Source organism: Eptesicus fuscus, chromosome 18 (genome assembly GCF_027574615.1).
Source record: "Eptesicus fuscus isolate TK198812 chromosome 18, DD_ASM_mEF_20220401, whole genome shotgun sequence".
Lineage (NCBI taxonomy): Eukaryota > Metazoa > Chordata > Mammalia > Chiroptera > Vespertilionidae > Eptesicus > Eptesicus fuscus.
In genome coordinates this window covers 44687718-44708269 of record NC_072490.1, presented here as the reverse complement: position 1 = coordinate 44708269, position 20552 = coordinate 44687718, and the positions used below count along the sequence as shown (strand labels likewise).

Genomic DNA, 20552 nt, shown 5'->3' with positions numbered 1-20552 from the left:
ACAGGACATAGGAATTCAACTTTCCTGCAGCTCTTGAGGATGTACTTTAAGTAGCAAGGCCTAGAGCAGAGGTGGGAACCTTTTTTCTGCCAAGGGCCATTTGGATATTTCTAACATCATTCGCTGGTCGAACAAAATAATCAACTTAAAAATTAGCCTGCTATATTTGGCCAAATATTTAATGAACTCACCCCTAATGCCTTGGCAGGGCCAGACCAAATGATTTCCTGGACCTTATATGGCCCGAGGGGCAAACATTCCCGACCCCGGGCCTAGAATTTTGTTATAATTATAGGTTTGGTCAGTTATCTCCTTGGGAGACAGCTGGAGTTTGAGAATCGAGATTTGGGTTCCAATCCTGATCTTGTTGCCAGGAGACTAAACTAGGTGTCAATCCTCATGTCTTCATCCAAAATACATAAAGGTGCACAGCTGCTGTGAAGATTAGGTCTTGGAGAAGTAGTCAGGTGTAAGTACTTTGTGATGGAGTTAAACAGACCTGACTTCAAGTTCTGATTTCCATAACTTCATTTTGTTCAAGGTCTTGAAATACTTTAAAAAATACATATTTTAAATTGTGCATAATACAGGCATAGCTCAGATATACTGTAGGTTCAGTTGCAGATGACCTCAATAAAGTCAGTTGTAATCTTTTTGTCCAATAAAGCCAGTTGTAATCTTTTTGCAGGTGGAGAGTCTGGCCTTCAATTTGTAAAAAACACAACATCTCTGAAGCTCAATCAAGCAAGGCACATTAAAACAAGGTATACCTGTGGTATCTCCCTGACAGTTATTGTGAGGATTAAATAGAGATGATGTAACTCATCTTGTCCAGTGTCTCGCATATAGACAGCAACCAGAAAATCCTGTCTGTACTCATGATAACCAATGATAGTGGTTTCAACCTAGTCAGCAAAAACTATTCAAAAGGCATTCGACTTGACCATTATTTTCAAGTACCACTTGCTGTATATTTTTTAATGAATATATTTTTTCTTCAGTGTACACTCACCATAGGAAACCAAAGACACCAAAGGAAAACAATTTAAGTCAGCAGCCCTCAAGCTCACCAGAACCAAATCCTGTCAACGCTAGGCTGAAGTCATATCAAAGGATCCCAGGTAGTGACTGCTTGCGGGAGGCGGACAACCGCTTCTAACTCTTTAAGCTGGTGTGGCTCAGTAGTTGAGCATTGACCCATGAACCAGGAGGTCAGGGTTCCATCGCCGGTTGGGGCACATGCCTGGGTCGCAGGCTCGATCCCCAGTGAGGGGCGTGCAGGAGACTGCCGATGGAAAATTCTCTGTCATTATTGATGTTCCTCTCTCCCTCTCTCTCTTAAAAAAAAAAAAATCAAAAAATATTTTTTAAAAAGATAAAAGAGTGGGGGGGGGGCTGGTGGAAGTAATCTATTGTCAAGGTGCAAGATCCAGGGGGAATGGCACCTCGCTGAACTCGGGTGAGGCTTTGCCGGAGGCTTTCAGGCTCTTGCGCTGCAGCTCATTCTCTTATCTCCTCTACAGGCTTTTATTTGCATCTATTCCACAGACTGGGGTCATCCCGTTTTGGCTGGTGTAACGCCTGCGCAGACAAGGAAGGTAGTTCTCTTTCAAAATAGGCGACACCTGCTCGGTCGCGCCTCCATGACCCACAGCGCTGGTCGGCGCGGCCTCGGCGCCGGCAGCTCGCCTTGAGGCCCATCCAACCCGCGGCCGGCGGGCGTCGAGGTATCCGCGGGGCGTTGCGGTCGCCCCTTTTGGCGGGCTCCAGCGCCCGAGGCCCCGCCCCCCGGCGCGGTCGTATCCGCGCCCGCGGAGGTGGGCGCCGCGCCCCCATTGGCGGAGCGGTCCACGAGGACCCCGCCTCCTCCCGGCTCAGACGCGAGCACGTTGAGTGGCGGGGGCCGGCGACGGACGGCACGGGCGAGGAGCGGCTCCTGGGGCCTGGCGGCACGGTTGGGGCGCCCGCTCTGGGGCCCTCGAGAGGCTCCTGGGTCGGGAGCGCGGCCCAAGGCCACGGCGCGGGGGGGAGGGTGAGGGTGGGCTGAGAGCAGCTAGGCGGCCAGGCTGGCCCGCCACCCCTTCCCCCCACCCCCTTCACCTTGTTGGCAGAAGCTTCCTGGGCTGCTCACGCCGGCGCGATGGCGACTGCTGCGGAGACGGAAGCCTCTCCGCCGACGGACTCGAGCTGCGAAAGTGGCGGCGGCGGCGGCGGCGGCGACGAGGAGATGAAGCGGGCGCTTCCGCAGCCCGAGTCTTCCCCACAAAATGGCGCCGGCGGCGGCGGCGGCCCCAGCATCTGGGAGCCCGGCGGCGGCGGCGCGGCGCCCGAGGAGACGGCGGCCGAGGCCACTGCGAGCGTCAGCCAAGAGCAGCCTCGGGACTCGGCTGAGGCGGGCGCGGCCGCTCTCCCCAAAGGCCTCGAAGAGCCCGAAAAACCCGTTAGGAGGATTTTTCAGATCCCCAGGAAGAGCAGAGAAAAGAAAGGTGGTGCTTCCCTCTTCCCCAAACCCCCTCTCTCTCTCTCCCCCCTCCATCTTTTCATTAGAGTCTCTTGTCTCCTCTTCCCACACCCATCCGAGACGTAAACACGCCTGCAGCGCCGGCCGCCGCTCCCTCCCCGCCGCGGCCGCCCAGCTGCTGCGCCTGGTGCGAGAGGAAAGTGGTGGAGCCACGCTCCTCGGCTACCCCTCTGCCCCGAGGAAGCTGGAAGGAGCTCGGGCTTGAAGCTTGTCCGTCAGGCTGCAGCTCCCAGAGAGAAAAGATGGTGCTCGGAGCCCCTCCCTCCCAACCCCTGAAGGCAGAGAAGCTGGTGTGTCCTCCTAAAGATGCTCCTGACAAGTCTCACGGTGGAAATAGCCCGTGGCCACGGATTCTGGAGCTTTCTCCAAGGCCGTTCATTGTTCAGAGGATCACAAGTGCTTCTCCCTGTGGAAATTCTTCAGCTCTATGCGTCTACTTGAAATTTGCTGGATGTCAGCGTCTTCCCTTGTCTAGAAATCTCCATTAGATGTGATTCATGCACACTGCTTATTTTCCATCACACTTCATTTCCATGTAGATTTTTTTTTTCTTGATTTTGAAGCGTTTGCTTAAATAGGCCTCTCTCTCTCTCTCTCCTTTTAAATCCAAACTTTAGTGTATTTTTATATTGTATTTGAGAAGAATGGGAAGGTAGGCCCTTGGTGCAGTAACTTCCCTATGGAAAAAAAAAAATAGGGAGAGGTTAGCTTATGCCCAAGAGTCTCCAATTTGATATTGCATCTGAGAACTTCAGATAAAAAAAAAAAATCCAAATTTTTGGAGCCAATATGGGAACAGTTACATGAACTACGTTTATCTTTTTTTAAACTTACTGCCATATTTGTGACATTTTAATGGAGATCAGAATTATTGTTTCCTATTATAGCACTATTTTTGACTAGCCAGTGATTTGGGATGTTCTGGATTAAGTCAATTTAAACCCTCTTTTTTTATTTACTGCGTGGTTCAGTTTGTCATGATTTACTTTGGAAAATACCGTAGTGAACATTTTTATTTATTTACAGAAAACATAATTTAGTAAAGACAGGATCTGGAATGAAGCATGTGCTTCTTTCCACGTGCATAGCCAACTCCATTTGCCCAACTGAAATTGTTAGAGCCATTTATCAGTTAGGTACACATACTGTTAATTTCTGTTTGGATGACAAAGCCAAGAAGATCCTTGTGAGAAAAAGTGACAAAGGTGAAGTTACCTTTGGTCCACCAGCATGAGGATGTTTCTAGAAATAAATTAATGTAATATGAGTTAATGTAATATGTTCCGGGTTCAAGAGGATGTTTGTAAAGGTCAAGGTTGTCAGTGCTTTTGGTTCAGTTGTATAGTAAAGGGCGCTTTATGAGGAAAGTTAATGCCCAGTCTAAATTATCAATTGGTAATAGGTTGTAAGTAAATTCAGATGGGCCCTCATTAATGGTTTATTGGCATATCATGGTTTATGATATGCCAGTACCTTTTGATAGGATCAGAAAATTGGCCTAGAAACCTTCACAGTTTGGTTTGAAATGAGAGAAGGCACTAGAAAGTGTTGAGAGGCATTGTGTTTTGTGTCTTTTTAAGTAAGATAAATTGTGAAGCTGCTGTATTTTAACACACTTAAAAGTGGATATAATTCAGAAATTAGGAAATATGAAATTGTTTTCTCTCCTGAGTCTGATGCCCTTTGGGGAAAATTTATATTTGCCATTTTCACTTAGAGACAAAAGGTTGTTACCTTTTTCTTCTTAGGGAGGTTGTGAATAAGGAAAATATAACACAATGGACTTTTTCATGTGTAGTGGAAGTGAGTAATTTTTAAGTTGCCTAAATATTTATACACTGAGCAGCAGCTATTCAAATAATGCAATCATTAAAATGATTTAAATAGGGCCTTTAAAATTAAATAAACAGCTATTTTACCACCATGGACTTGATTCTGTCCAAGCTGAAAGCAGTTGGTGCTTGATAGAATTTAGTAGAAAAATTCAACTTTTCATTATTTTTTTTTCTAATTAAATTTTTTTTTTCTAAGCCTCACCAGAGGATATTTTTCCATTTATTTTTAGAGAGTGGAAAGGAGGAGGAGCGACAGAGAGAAACATTGATGTGAGAGAGGCACATTGATTGGTTGCCTCCCACTTGTGCCCCAATCAGGGCCAGGGCCAGGGATCAAGCCCACAGTGGTATGTGCCTTTGACCAGAATCTAACCCAGGACACTTCTAGGGGCCGACGTTCTGTCCACTGAGCCAAATCAGCTAGGGCTTCATTATTTAAAACAAAATGCTTTATCAGAAGCAGTGCAGCAGATACTGTGAATTTCACAATTTCAAAATCATCTTGGAAGTTTTGAAAGGTGTAAGATTTGGCTAGGTATAAGTCTACTAATCATGAATAGTAGATCATTTTTAGTAGATACCTTTGCTTGAACTTTTCAAGTATCAAAGGTTCTGTTGCATTCATATTTTAATACGGGAAACCTTTATTTGTGGCTATGTTTTCCAGTGAAATTTAAGATTAGGACTTGAATATTTTTGGTACCTTAAAGGTAAATACTATGTGAGTATAGTAACGTGTTGACTCGGTTTTCTTTGTCTTGACAATAGGGTAACATCCAAAATACTGCCATTCTAATTAAGTAATGTTGTCAAATACTTTATAATGTTTAATAAGTTGTAGGCATTACTCTAAGCAGTTTATATGTGTTAACTAAATCTCAACAATACTATGTGGTAGGTACTATTCCCATTTTATAGATGAGGAAAGTGAAGTACTGAGAGGTTAAATAACTTGCCCAAATCACACAGCTAGTAAACGGTGAAGTTGGAATTTGAACCTAGGTGTAGAGTACCTGTCACTACTCAAACTGTAGCAAGACTTCTCTTTTTAATATATGAGTTTTATTTAGTTTTTGAGTTGATCTATTTTAAAAAGTGTTTTTTAAATATATTTTTATTTCAGAGAAGAAGAGAGAGAGAGACACACATCAGTAATAAGAGAATCATTGATCAGCTGCTTCCTGCATGCCCCCTACTGGGATTGAGCCCACAACCTGGGAATCTTAAATCCGAAGGCCAAAGCTCTATCCACTGAGCCAAACCAGCTAAGGCAAAAGTGTTCCTTTTTAACCTAAATTTAGAAATGTTCAGCATGTCTTTATCCCTGGGGAATTGAGATTATGTTCATTATAAAATTAATACATTTCGTCAGTACTGACAGATTAAACGACCTAACTATTGACTGGAAGAGTAAAATTTTACTCTAATATATGTTGTGTTATTTATTGGCTGGGCTGTTTTCTATAGTAGTGTAAAGAGGCACTGTTCTACATTTAAATTGTAGAGTTGCATTTTTTCAGTAGACATTTTACTATTGCCTTCTTTTACTCTAAAATCTAATACTGTAAGTCATCAAAAGTAAGTTAAAATGGTAATTGTATTTGATATGGTTTTTCCCTCCAAAGGTTTTGGGAAATCACTTTCTGTAAAACGTGTTTTGGTTAATGTTTTCTGTAGGGCACAAGATTAACTGCTCATGTACGGGTGTCTCGTGCATGTGTATCATCATACACCTGCATCCATACTGGTCTAGTCTTGGACTAATTCTCCTCACTTCCCATCTTTTCCCACAAAATTTGTAACTGTTTTTGGAACTGTCTCCTTAAGGAAATGTGCATGGTGTTTCAGTAGCTCTGTATGAATGACTGGGCTCTAAGTACCATTGATTTCTCTACACAGAAGTAATCCTGAGAATAAAAGTGTAGGCAGAATCTGGTTATTCACATAAAATGTTTGATAGATGCATATAAATACTAGATAATGGAAGTAAAATTTTCTTAGACCTTGTCCCTAGTCCAAAGAAAAAGTCAATAGTGTCATATTTGTACTTGTCTCTGTAGATCTCTGCCAGCGTATTCATTGCTAATTCTGCAGTATGTTCAACCTTGATTTAGAGATGAAAACACCATTCCTAAAGTCTGTAGCAGTTTTATTAGACTGAAGGAAAATTAATTTTATTTTTAAAATAAATTACTGATTTACAGAGAGGAAGGGAAGGGATAGAGAGTTAGAACCATCGATGAGAGAGAAACATCGATCAGCTGCCTCCTGCACACCTACTGGGGATGTGCCCACAACCAAGGTACATGCCCTTGACTGGAATCGAACCTGGGACCTTTCAGTCCGCAGGCCGACGCTCTATCCACTGAGCCAAACCAGTTTCAGCAGGAAAGTGATTTTTAAAGTAACTTAATTATTGTAAGGAACAAATGGATATTTATTGAGTTTTAATCATTAATACTAGTAGACTTCAAAGAGGTTGATTCAGAGAGAATTACAGACCACATGTGATCCCCAGACTTTGTTATTCCCTTTTCTTCCATGAATTAGTCACTTTAAATTTGAATGTATACTTCATATTATCCACTTGTGTATTTTGAAAAGGAGTCCACCTTTTAAAAGTTTAGCTTGTTTTATTGTGTATATATACATATACACAATCTTAATAGAAACACAAAGATCAGCATTGACACTAAATAAATTGGTAGAGGTAATTGTGGAAAAATGTTCCTTAGACTAAGGAATTATTTGATGACTTAAATTTTATTTCTTTTTCAACTGTGTAAGTATAACTTTTAAATTCTTGAGTATGTTTTGTATGCTACCAGTAATGAAATATATTTAGTGATAATATGGACTTGGGGTCAGGAGATTTGGATTCTAGTTCTGATTCTGTGATACAGTGTTTTCTTATCTGAATTACAAATCTCCAAGTGCCTTTGTAAATCTCTTCTTTAATCCTATAAAATTTAAGTTATGATAGGGAAATCTTACGAATTGTGATCAGAAATCAACTCATTAGTCATCATTCTACCCACTGAGCCACATTGAGAATCATTGTGTGCATTTGAAGGAAGTCATGTAAATAAGTAAAATTGTATGTTTCTTAATATATTCCTGCTGCTAACCTTTATAAACAAAAAACAAAAAAAAAGGGTTCCATGGCTTTTGGCCCTATTAAATGCATTACAATGAGAAAAATTTCAGAGAAGACATAAGAGGGTAGAAATAGCATAATCCTAGGCATCAAATTCTTTTTGTTTTATAGGTAATTTCCTATGTCTTAAGTGTTCTATATGACTTTCTTTTCTAAAGTGAGGAAGAAGAATATATATATATATTCTAGATCTTGGAAATAAAGTTTGATCACTTATACACACGCACTTTTTTTTTTTTTAACTTATAGTTCAGGATACAAGATTTGGAGCTCTGGGCAGCCTGAATTTGAATCCCAGCTTCCCTATTCATTAATTGTGTTACCTTGGGCAAGTTAACTTCAGCTGTCTCAGTTTTATTTGTGAAATGGGCACAATGAACTAAATTAAATAGGGTGGTTTTGATGATTAGGTGAGGTAATGCATGTAAAGCTCTTTGTATAATATCTGAAAAGTAGTAATGACCCACTAATTAGTCTCAGTAATTGTCAGAATCCAGAGAACAAAATATTGGATACTGATTTCCTTTAAGTGAAATGGATGATTAATACATAAAATGTTATCTTCTCCATTTGGATAGTCACAGGGTTGTTTATTATTCTTGCCTCAAAAAGTGGTCCATAATTAAGATTACGGTGTATATGTATTATCTGTAAAGGAAGTGAGGATATGTTGACCAGGGTATATCTAGTGTTTAGAGTATTATTAAGGATGACAAAATAGACCACCAGGGAATGCACATTCACAACAGAATAGTTAAATTTCTAAGCTACATTTATGGGCATATTGACCTGAATTCTTAAAAATAGTTTCTCTTTAGGACAATACTTTGGGATGAAACAGAAATGTTAAATACTTTTTTGAAAATAACTTAAATGTTAATTGCTATATAAATTTATATGACGTAACTTAATATTTCTCTTATGATTAGATTGATGGTAGAAATAGTGTTGGAGCAGCTCAATTAAGAAAGCCATTTCTTTTATGAAGACTTGTAAAATTACCTAGAAATTTGAAGCCATATGATACTTTTTGGCATATTTTAGATATCTGAGGTCACTTTGTTAGTTTAGAAACATACAAATTGTCCTAGCCAGTTTTGCTCAGAGGATAGAGCATCAGCCATCGGACTGAAGGGTTCTGGGTTCGATTCCGGTCAAGGGCGTGTACCTTGGTTGCAGGCTTGATCCCTGGCCATTGTTGGGGCACGTGGGAAGCAACCAATTCATGTCACATCATTGTTTTTCTGTCTCTTCCCCCTCCCACTTTCTATGAAAATCAATGGGGGAAAAACCCCCACAAATCTACCATGCATTAACTATCCAAGTATTTTTTTAATTGAATTTATTGGGGTGACATTGGTTCATAAAATTATATAGATTTCAGGTATACAATTCTATAGTATATCATCTGTATATTGTGTTTACTACCCAAGTTAAATTTACTTCAATCACCACTTATTCCCCTTTATCCTCTTCTACCCCCCCTTTTCCTCTGATAATCACCATACTGTTTATATTGTCTTTGTCTATGAGTTTTGTTTTTTGCTTAATCCCTTCACCTTTTCACCCAGCACCCCAAATCCCCTCCCCTCTGACAGCTGTCAGTCTATTCTTTGTATCTATAGTCTGTTTCTATTTTGTCTGTTTACTTATTTTCTTATTTTGTTCATTAGGTTCCAAGTGAAATCATACGGTAGTTTTAAATCATGCTTGGTCCATTTGGGATATGAAAGCCTGTAAGACTAGTCCACATGCTGTTTTTCTTGCCAAGTTTTTCTCAATTTAGTTGGGGACAGTCACAAAGAAAAACGTTTTTCCTACCACATTCTACAGAATAGATTTGAATTTAGACAGTGTATTTCTCCTTTTTTGAGTTTTCATTTTGTTTTATATATTACTGAATTGTTGAATTTGTCATTCAAAAAATGATGGCAATCATTTTTTATTGAGAATAAACTTTGTCAAGTTTTATTTTCCTTTACTCATTCAGTCATTCAACTTACTTGGGGCCAATGCTTACAATTCTGACTACTGGCATAGTACAGTTAGAGTAATGAGCAAGGTAGATATAGTCACTGCTCTCATGGATCTTATAATAGACTAGAGGCCCGTTGCACGAAATTCGTGCAAGAGTAGGCCTTCCTTCCCTCTGACACCCGGGCTTCCCTTGCAGCCCCAGCTTAGTCCGGAAGGTTGTCCAGTCTAGCATATTATGCTTTTATTATTATGGATTATTGAGTATATTCATATAGTACTAATTAGGGTGGGGTTTTTTTTAGTGCTTTATTTTTTTCCCCTACTACTCTCAGTGTCTTTATTGTATTATAACTATGTTAATGTTATTCCTTTAAAAGTTTTTTAGTGTGTGATCCCACAGTAGTGGTAACCATTTGTTTGATACTCATTCTATAATTGAAAGCTACATTTTTACAGAAACTTTTGTAAAAATATATATGGCCTGGTAAATGAATGGATGAATGGATATATCATTTGACATTATGACCTTAAAACTATGTAGAGAAAACAGTAAAAACAACTTATTCGCTGTTGCTCTAAAGTACCTTAAAGAATATGTATAAGAGCCTGGTCGGTGTGGCTCAGGGTTGAGTGTCGGCCTATGAATGAGGAGGTCAAGGTTTGATTCCTGGTCATGGCACATGCGTGGGTTGTGTACTTGATCCCCAGTAGGGGGTGTGCAGGAGGCAGCTGATCAATGATTCTCATTATTGATGTTTCTGTCTCCCTCTTCCTTCCTCTCTGAAATCAATTAAGTTCCTATAAAAAAAAAAAAAGAGTATGTATAAGAGAACACTGTTTTCATAAGTATTTTGTGACATTTATTGACTAAGTGTTTTGAAAGAATGGTAATAAGACATGTTATCTACAGTGAAAAATAAGTGGTTCCTTTTATGTTTCAGGAAAATGTATATGTACACTGAGTGGCCAGAATATTATGATCTCTGAATGCATAATAATCTGGCCACTCGGTGTGTGTGTGTGTGTGTGTGTGTGTGTGTGTGTGTGTGTGTGTATTAGAGGCCCGGTGCATGAATTCATGCATGGATGGGGTCCGGCCAGCCTGGCCAGGGGGAGGGGACATGGGCAGTTGGCCGGCCTGCCTGCTGGTCCAACTCCTGGTCAAGGGGACAATTTGCATATTAGCCTTTTATTATATAGGATATACAGTGAGTGGCCAGATTATTATGCGTTCAGAGGTCATAATAATCTGGCTACTCAGTGTATATATACTTGATATTTGAAATTTATGAGTAAGTTAAACCATTTCATGCATAAAGTAGAAATTTGAGGTTATTAAATTAGTAGTCCACTGGTCTAAGAATGATATTTGACTTAAGTATTTTAGAAATACAGTGGAGTGTGGAATAGTTGGAGGAGTGGGGAATAAAAACCTTTATTGTCTTTTTGCCAGATGCTGTGCTTAGAACCTTTTCCATGTGTTGTCTTGTGTGGCATGTGGCATATAGTGGTTACTTAGGATAGCTAAATTTCTTTGTTCTACAAATGAGAGAATTGACCTTATGTTTGGTTAAGTAATTGATTTACCCAGGGTCTCCATAAAGCCAAAAAATGGTAGGATATCTGCGTTCGGGTTTGACTCTAAAACTTCACATTTTTTCACTAAGTTTTTGTAATCAATTTTTGTCCTACCACTTGTTGGTAATACCAGGTGCCAATGGATGTAGCATATCTAACTGTAGTACTAAACACATTTTCTTTTATAGACACCTAAATGTTTTATTCAATGTTTTTATGCTTTATCAGTTAGGGTGTAAACAGTTTGGTGAAATAAATGGTCCACTATTTCAATGTAACGAAAAATAGGAGTTAAGTATATGGGCACGTTCATATGAGAGTCTAGGCAATTTAGGTTGCCTAATGTAGCATCCCTAAGATTTGCAAAATTATAACATTGTGTGCATGTTTAATGTGAGGTGCTTATTGCTAAAGGATTTGGGCAACTGCTTTTAATTTTTCTTTAGTGAATCAATAAGTATCTCTTCTGCATATCACCAAGTAAGATAATCTTGAAGCCTTTGAAAATTTTATGTAAAAGCCACAAAAATAAAAGAAACTGCATTTAAGAATCCATCTTAAAATTAATATTTTTTATTTTAGCACTTTTTCAGCCATTAACTCCAGGATCTCGTGAATTTGAAGATGTTTTAAATATTCTCCATTCATCTTACCTTGAACCAACCTCAGTAACGAATTTTAACTATAAATGTGCTTGCTTGGTACATAACGAGCTTTTGGAAAAAGAGGTATGTTTTAAATTGTAATTGTCAGATTCTACAGAATCAGTTAGTAGCCTGGAATTTGTTTTATTTTTCTTTTCTTTAAAAATGTTAAAGTTTTTGCCTAGCCGGAATGACTGTTGGCTTAGTGTTGTCCTGTGCACTGAAAGGTTGCTGGTTCCATTACCAGTCAGGGCACATGCCTAGGTTCCAGGTTCAATCTCCAGTTGGGGCATGTACAGAAGGTAGCCCATCGATGTTTCTCTCTCACATCAATGTTTTTTTCTCTCTCTCTACCTTCCTCTCTCTAAGCATGTCCTTGAGTGAGGATTAAAAAAAAGAAAGCTAGCCCTAGCCAGTTTGGCTCAATGGAAAGAGTATCAGCCTGCGGACTGAAGGGTCCCAGGTTCGATACTGGTCAAGGGCATATGCCTAGGTTGCAGGCTCGGTCCCAGTGTGGGGTGTGCAGGAGGCAGCTGATCAATAATACTCTCTCATCATTGATGTTTCTATCTCTCTCTACTTCTCCCTTCCTCTCTGAAATCAATAAAAATATATTTTTAAAAAAAGTTTTTAGGAAAGCCAAATTATGGAAGGGAAATCATTTAGTTTTAAATGACATCTTTTTAACTATCTATTATGCCTAAATTGGAGCATAATGAAATCAAGTGTGTATTTTTTTAGGATATGCTTAATTTCCTCCCCCCCAAAACTGTTGATGTTTGGATTATCTTAATAGTTGAAATTCTTAGTGAAAAAGGGTGAACAGGGGGAAACAGTTAAGCATGTTAGATAGTGAATTTATGTTTCATATATGTATTAGAATATTCTTTTGAGTTTTGATTTAGGAAAAGCCAACTTGTAATTCTGAAGTAATGCAAATGAGGTGTTTAGAAATATTTGATGTATAAATTGCTTTCTAATGTACATAAAATACTATTAATTTTGTATTTTTTTTTTTAAGTTGGTTAATTCAGTGTTACCAAAATTTAACTTTGAAAGGATCTCTAATGTTACTGACTCTCAGAAAAAATGAAAACCTTGGTAGTTTGATGTGGTTTAATTTTATGATAGATTATTTGTTAATTTTATATGAAAATTGAGTCTATAGATTCTCTGATTATATTATTAAAGATCAATAATGGCCTGTCTACTACATATAAATCTGTTAGATATGGGCTCCATGTTTTGAATGTATCTATCTTGTATCTTTAGATACAAGCAAAAGCCAGCAGTTTTGGGTGACTTAGAGTTCAGATGTACTTAAACCAAGTTGCTCTTTATCCTGGTAATATGTTTGGAGCGTGTTTTATGTACGTAGCATTGAAAATACACTTATAAAGAAATGAAACGTTTTTCCTTGTCTAATTGAGTTTATAGTTTAGAAGTGGGTCATTCAACAGATTTATTAAGCTACTTACTCTTTGCAGTGCACCATGTTAAAATGAGTGATCCAAAAATAACTAAAACATGAACTTAAAAATATATTAGAGAGTTGGAGTTGTAAAATTTTAATAGAAATTAAGTTAAAATTGATAAATACTAGGTGCTCATTTGACTATATTGTGAAGGTAAAGAACCAATTAAAACAGTAAAAAAATGGGAACACAGAAATTATAAGGAGAGAAAATACAGTTTGTACTTTAGTAGGTTTGGAGTTTTTTAGAAATAAAATTACTGAACTCTTAGCTTAAAAAATGTAATTACATGCTACAGAGCTGTTTATAGGTTTAATTTCACTTAGTTTACAGAAAAGCGAAGAGAACTGAAGTTTGATGGCCGTTCAGATAAAGAACTTTCAGAATCCTATGCATTTTTGATGGTTAATCGCTATCAGGTAAGTGATTCATTTTAAAAAAAGCAATTTGAGTATGTTCCCATTGTTAGTTACTAATTTTTCATTTATTCAACAGTATACTTCATAATTATAAGTAACATTTTCTTGATGTATAAGTAGAAGAAATAATTTACTGAGGCAAAGCTATTTCATTGTTTTGTGATTTGTTTTTCAAAGGTGCTCATTTTTTCCTGACAAAACCTATTGTTTTTACCTTAGAATGTGGTTGATAATGAATAATTTTCCCTTTATTAAAATATATTATCTCCTTTATTGTTGGTTATATGTGCTTGGAACCAGTTTTTCATCTTTAATTGATTCTTTTAAAAAAAATTATTTCAGAGAGGAAGGGAGAGGGAGAGAGAGAGAGAAACATCAATGATGAGAGAGAATCATTGATTGGCTGCCTCCTGCACACCCCCTACTGGGGATTGAGCCTGCAAGCTGGGCATGTGCCCTGACTGGGAATCAAACCATGACCTCCTGGTTCATAGGTCTACGCTCAAACACTGAGCCATGCCGGCCAGGCTTTAATTGAAGGTTTTTAGGCAGAGTTACTTTCTCTTTAAATAGTTTTAATTCACTTTAAAATGGGATGCTTATATATGAGCGATATGAATTCTGAGTATCTAGCATAAACAAAACTGGATTCCAGTTATGGTTACATTGGAAGTGTAAGCCAGTTTCACATTAATATTTAGTCATAAACTGTCTTACATATAAAATTTCTATAATGTTAAAAATACATAGTTTAGAAACTTAGATTTTATTTAAAACAAGTTTACAAAATATCTTTTCACACTTTCAATGTGTTATGATTGCAAGATGAAGTGTTTTGTTTATTTAGGTTCAAAGCATATGTGAAAAAGGACTACAAGTGGGCCAGTCCAAAATAACAATTCTTGGCAGTCCTTCCATGGGTAATCTTTTTTTCTTTTTTCATTTGTGTACTATGAAGTTGCCATTTAAAAATATATTACTTGATTTTACTGCAATTCTTACCATTACATTTATGTACTAGAGGCCCGGTGCACAAAATTCATGCACGGGGGCGGGGGGAGGGGGTGTTCCTCAGCCTGGCCTGTACCCTCTCCAATCCGGGACCCCTTGGGGGATGTCCGACTGCCGGTTTAGGCCCGACCCAATCCAGGACCGCTGGCTCCTAACCACTCACCTGCCTGCCAGACTGATCCCCTAACTGCTCTCCCCTGCTGGCCTGATCCCCCAACTGCTCTCCCCTGCCTACCTGATCGCCCCTAACTACCTCTACTTCGGCCCTGCACCATGGCTTTTTCCGGAAGGACGTCTGGAAGATGTCCGATCTAATTAGCATATTACCCTTTTATTAGTTGTCATAGTCCCAGAAAAGGAGACCGATTTTAAGTTCTGTGACGTGAAACCAGTTTTATTATTTGTTTCTGATTTTTGCATGCTATCCAAATTGAAATTTTTTTAAGTATCTTTTTTTTTTTTTTGGTCTTAGTCGAGTACTAGTGGATTTTGAAATTTTCTATTAGTTTAAGGTTTTATTCTGGTTTTATTTTTGCCTTGGTGAAATATAAGGTGTCTTTACTGTCATTACATTTTTTAAAAAGGTGTCAGTCATATCATTTCTTATCATTAGATTAAATATTTATATTTTTTTGTATTTGTGTCATTCAAATTTAAATTAAAAAAATTTTTTCTCTTTACTAGGTATCTATCTTTCTAGGTATCCTGATTTGTTACAAGCTAATCCTTTGGAAGCTGGGACAGTGGGTGATGTTGTTATTTTTAAAATAATGAAGGTAATTTCAACTTTTACATTTCATATATCAAAGACAACATTTGATTTGGATTTTAGTTGACCCTGTTTTTAGGAGATTAAATTAAAAAACAGCTTGCTTGTGTTTGGTATAGAAAGATACTTTTGAGAGTGATTTGCCATCTTTGATGTAAGCTTACTGTATTTTAGAGTTTGCCTTTCCTTTCCAAAAAAATAGAATGAAGAAAGGAGGGTAATATATTGGTAATGTCATTTAGGCTAGTGAAAAGTGTTGTGAATAAAATTTTTTCTTTGTTATAAAATAAATTCAAACAACACTTTTTTTATGGTTAACTTTTTCTTCTTCAATATTTACAAAATGTGTTGGGTGTTATTTTATTATCAGATATTAAAGGAAAAAAACTGTTGTTATAGGTGATCTATATTCAAAGAAATAGTCTGTAATAATATAGTCAATAATTAGGTTTGGGTGGACTTAAAATGTTTTCTCTGTTTTAGGGTAAAATAAAAAGTATATATGAACCCATGGGTGTAAAAAGTTTGGAATCTAAAAGTGCTTTGGATCCAACACCAAAGCATGAATGTCACATGTCGAAGAATGCCAATAGAATTACATCACTTTTGGCTTACCGAGCCTATGAGCTTACTCAAGTAGGTACCTGAACCCATTTTAGTGTTATGTTATGATACCTGTTTGTCACCAAATACTTTAAAATGTCCTATTTTCAGTTTTCTCTGCCACCACACCAGTCTAGGCTCTGGTTTCCACATATTATTCCCAGACTCCAGTGTCTTGGCTGTTTGTTCAGTGTTTCCAAGACAATTTAGAAATATAGACTTACAGATAATATTCAGAATCCTTAGCCTAGCTCACCCTGCCTGTACACTGTTACTTCCATCTTGGTTTTTTTGTTGTTTTATGAGCTCTGCCCTTACCTCATTTCATTTTGAAGCCTTGGCTTTTCTTGGCCTAGAGAGAGTTTTTGCCTAATAATATACTACTCATCCTTCAAGGTAGAGTTGAAGCCCCTTGAAATACCTTAATTCATATTATTTTGTACTATTGATTTGATAAAATATTTTCTACTTTTATTAACTTTTAAGATGCAAACTTCGAATTAATTTTTAAGCTTTATTCAGATGTAATTGATACATAGTAAACTACACATACTTGAAAGTGTTCTAATTGATGAATTTTAGTCATTGTGTTTTATATGATGTTTGACTATAAAGTAAGGTCATTTTTAAAGTAATGTTTCTAACAAATGTGCAAGAGGCAGCCGATTGATATTTAAATTAAAAAACTTAATATTTTCTTTCTGAAGAATCTCAGTGTGCAAGACCTGTTGGTAGGGGCTTTTAGCAAAAATTATATTCACCAAGGTTGTCTGGACAGACTCATTTGATTACCTTCTGGACAGTGGTAGTATTGGTAGGTAAGAGATATAAACTTACAGTAATTATTGACTTTTCTAGAAGAACTTGTAAATTGGCTTGATATTTCGAAAAACTTTCCAGGCATTTTCAGAGCAACAACATTGAAATCAATATTACCCCAAGGGAATGGACTTTGAAGGATAATGCCTTGTTTATAAACTGAGGCACTCTTTTTTTAAAAAATGTTTTTATTGATTTCAGAGAGGAAGCAAAAAGGAGAGGGATAGAAACATCAATGATGAGAGAGAATCATTGCTCAGCTGCCTCCTGCACACTCCCCTACTGGGGATTGAGCCTGTAACCCAGGCCTGTGCCCTGACCAGGAATCTGAACCATAACCTCCTGGTTCATGGGTTGACACGCTCAACCACTGAGTCACACTAGCCGGGCAAACTATTAGTCTGCAAGTCACAAAACCCTGGTCTAATGAATGTTGTGAATAAGTGAAGGGGAGATGCAGATTGGCAGTAGGAAGAGGGTCACCTACCTATGTTTGTGATCTCTCTTGCTGCTTTGTCTGCAGTGAAAGCCAAGACTATGTTTTCCTTTTGACATGATGAACAACATGGTAGGTTTGGTTGAGGTTGTGTCTGTAGTATTTTAATTTTGTATCAAATTGGCTTTTCTGAGCTGATATGGGAGCCCCATTTGTAACATTTTTATGAGGAAATTTGTTGACCATATTCCTGATGGTCAACTCTTCAAGAAATAAACTTTTGGAAAACCTACTAGTATTCTGGCATCATATATATATATGCAGAATATTTTATATCATAAAATGAATATAAAGTACAAATTATAGTTAAATTGGCAAGCAGTGCTTAAAGATATTTTCTGGTAGAGGCACATTTAAGTGTTATATTTTTCAAAAACCAGGCAGATAAATACAAGATTCCCACTCTATACTTTTGCTTTCTTAAGTTAATTTTGCATTTTCTTATTTTTAGTATTACTTTTATGAGTATGGCTTTGATGAACTAAGGCGAAGACCTAGACACGTGTGTCCATATGCAGTTGTGTCTTTTACTTACCAAGATGATATACAACCTCCGAAGTTTGTACCTTCATTAAGGTAAGGTTTAGGAGTTTTGGGCATCATTCAGAATGGTATTATATTATATATCTTGGACTGCATATTTAGAAGGAGCACTTTGTTTTGTTCCCATTTTTTCCCCCCTTAAGATTAATTAGATACATAAATGTTCATTGTGATTTAAAAAGGCATGGTAGCCCGGCTGGTGTGGCTCATTAGTTGAGCATCGATCTATGAACCAAGAGGTCATGTTCGATTCCTGGTCAAGGCACATGCCTAATTTGCAGGTTTGACCCCCAGTGGCATGCAAGAGGCAGCTAATCAATGATTCTCATAAGTAGTGTTTCTATCTCTCTCTCCCTCTCTGAAATCAGTAAAAATATATTTTTGAGGTTGACCTCTTTATTAGTTTCCAGATCAAAGTGTTGTCTTCATTTTAGTTGTTTGAGATCTAACACTTTTTTCATACCGTGATTAGTCCTGGAAACCAAGTATGGATTCACATGATATCGAGACATTTGCGTTTTTCTGTATGTGTGTATGTGTCTGTATTTATCATTTCCATGATACATTTGTTTTGGTGCCTTTCAGCACTTTAATAATTATGAGGTCATACTCCCAGGAATAATGACTGTCCATTAATTTTCTTTGCCTCCTATTTGATTCCATCTTTTATCCTTCATAGCATTTAAAATAAGCATTAATTGGACATCCTTGCTGTACCTTGAATGCCACCGTTAATGTGCCTGCCTCAGGGCCTCTGCATTTGCTGTTCCTTCTCTTTCCCAATTAGTTGCATAATGTACACCTACACTTCCTTAAAGGTGACCTTATTAATGAGGTCTTCTGTGATTTTTTTTTTTTAACCTGTGTACTCTTAGTGTCTTTTTTTACTCCTTAGAACTTAAAACTATCACCATCTGGTAAATACCTTTCTTATTGTTGTCTGTCTACCTCATGAGATTATAAGCTCTATGAAGGCAGGGGAATTATTCATCCCTGTAGTCCTGTTACTTAGAATATTAGTAAATATTTATTGAATGATGAATGATTACATTTAAATATGTATTGAAGCCATTTCTTTGAATCTTACCACTAAAACTAGAGGCCCGGTGCACGAAATTCATGCACGTGGGGGAGATGTCCCTCAGTCCAGCCTGCACCATCTCCAATCTGGGACCCTTGAGGGATGTCCGACTGCCCACTGGGATCGGGCCTAAACAGGCAGTCAGACATCCCTCTCACAATCCAGGACTGCTGGCTCCCAACTGCTCGCCTGCCTGCTTGCCTGATTGCCCCTAATCGCTTCTGCCTGCCAGCCTGATCACCCCCTAACCACTCCCCTGCCAGCCTGATTGACGCCTGACTGCTCCCCTGCCAGCCCGATTGCCCCTAACTGCCCTCCCCTGCCGTCCTGGTCACCCCTAACTGCCCACCCTTGCTGGCCTGGTTGCCCCTAACTGTCCTCCCCTACAGGCCCAGTCAACCCTAACTTCCCTCCCTTGCCAGCCTAGTCTCTCCTAACTGCCCTCCCCTGACAGCCTGGTCACCCCTAACTGCCCTCCCTTGCAGGCCTGATTGCTCCTAATGGCTTCTGCCTGCCAGCCTGATCATCCCCTAAACACTCCCCTGCCAGCCTGATTGATGCCTAACTGCTCCCCTGCCAGCCTGATTGCCCCTAACTGCCCTCCCCTGCAGACCTGGATCCCCCCTAACTGCCCTCCCCTGTAGGCCTGATCCCCCCCCCCCAACTGCCCTCCCCTGCCAGCCATCTTGTGTCGGCCATCTTTGACCACATTGGGGCGGCCATCTGTGTGTTGGAGTGATGGTCAATTTGCATATTACCTCTTTATTATATAGGATAAAGTAATTAACAGAGATTTTAATGGACTCTTGTTTTCTCCTGATGGATATTTTTGGGTAAAACAGTATCTTAATTTTGGGCAAATAAGGTAATTCAAGTCAAGTAAGTAATTCTTTTCTCCAGGTAAACTTGGATTTATTAAATATTATAGTAAGTAATTAACTGCTTCCCCCTACTTGGAGGGAGAATTTAATTCTCTTGTATAGTTGCCATTAAAAATAGCACCTGTCTCAAAGTCCTGAGTGTTAACTTTTATATTAACAATTAGTAATTAAAAAAAATTTTTTTTTGTAGATCTAACAGCTTTAATGCAGATAGAAACACAGGTAAGATTCTTTAGTTTTCTAAATTGAAAGAGTACATGCACATAGTAAAAAATTAATGAATTAAGTGCTTTGATTTATTTTCATAATGAATGAGAGTCTACAAAGTATGAAAAGGAGGGTGAGGCCATGTTCTGATACAGCATCAACATTTGGTCATCCAGGTATAAGGTGTCCTTGAGAAGCTGCTGCTGCTGTGAATAGATCAGGTTTGACCACTTGGATTGATAATAGTAAACAATACAAGTTTCACAATTCAGCCTTTTAAAAGTATTAAACTCGTCAAAGGTTTAGGTCAGGTTTCTCCACAATGAAAAGAGATTGAGTAGAAGATATGAGACATAGTATGGATTCATGTAGTTAACCAGATTTCATATAGTCTCCTTTGGGGGAAATAAGAGGGTAGACTATATGGTCTTTGCTCCTCAGCTTTCTGATATGAAGACATTTAGACAAAATTGTTATTTGCAGCTGGAATAATTTTGTAGGGGAAACAGTAGCTTAAACAAAAAACCCTACCTAAT

General features: G+C 38.3%; 1 protein-coding gene across 5 annotated transcripts in view; it reads left to right on the top strand.

Moving 5' to 3' along the window:
- The first annotated feature begins 1633 nt into the window (after nucleotides 1-1633).
- Nucleotides 1634-20552, top strand: part of TASOR (transcription activation suppressor) — a 59943-nt gene continuing 41024 nt past the window's right edge. For all 5 annotated transcript variants that reach the window (XM_028152797.2, XM_028152796.2, XM_028152795.2 and 2 more), the window contains exons 1-9: nucleotides 1634-1727; nucleotides 2112-2486; nucleotides 11651-11796; nucleotides 13514-13606; nucleotides 14454-14526; nucleotides 15302-15393; nucleotides 15870-16022; nucleotides 17756-17880; nucleotides 20000-20031. In XM_028152797.2, coding sequence (XP_028008598.2) covers nucleotides 2141-2486; nucleotides 11651-11796; nucleotides 13514-13606; nucleotides 14454-14526; nucleotides 15302-15393; nucleotides 15870-16022; nucleotides 17756-17880; nucleotides 20000-20031 — 1060 coding nt within the window. In that variant the 5' untranslated portion in view covers nucleotides 1634-1727; nucleotides 2112-2140. The remainder of the gene's footprint in view (nucleotides 1728-2111; nucleotides 2487-11650; nucleotides 11797-13513; nucleotides 13607-14453; nucleotides 14527-15301; nucleotides 15394-15869; nucleotides 16023-17755; nucleotides 17881-19999; nucleotides 20032-20552) is intronic.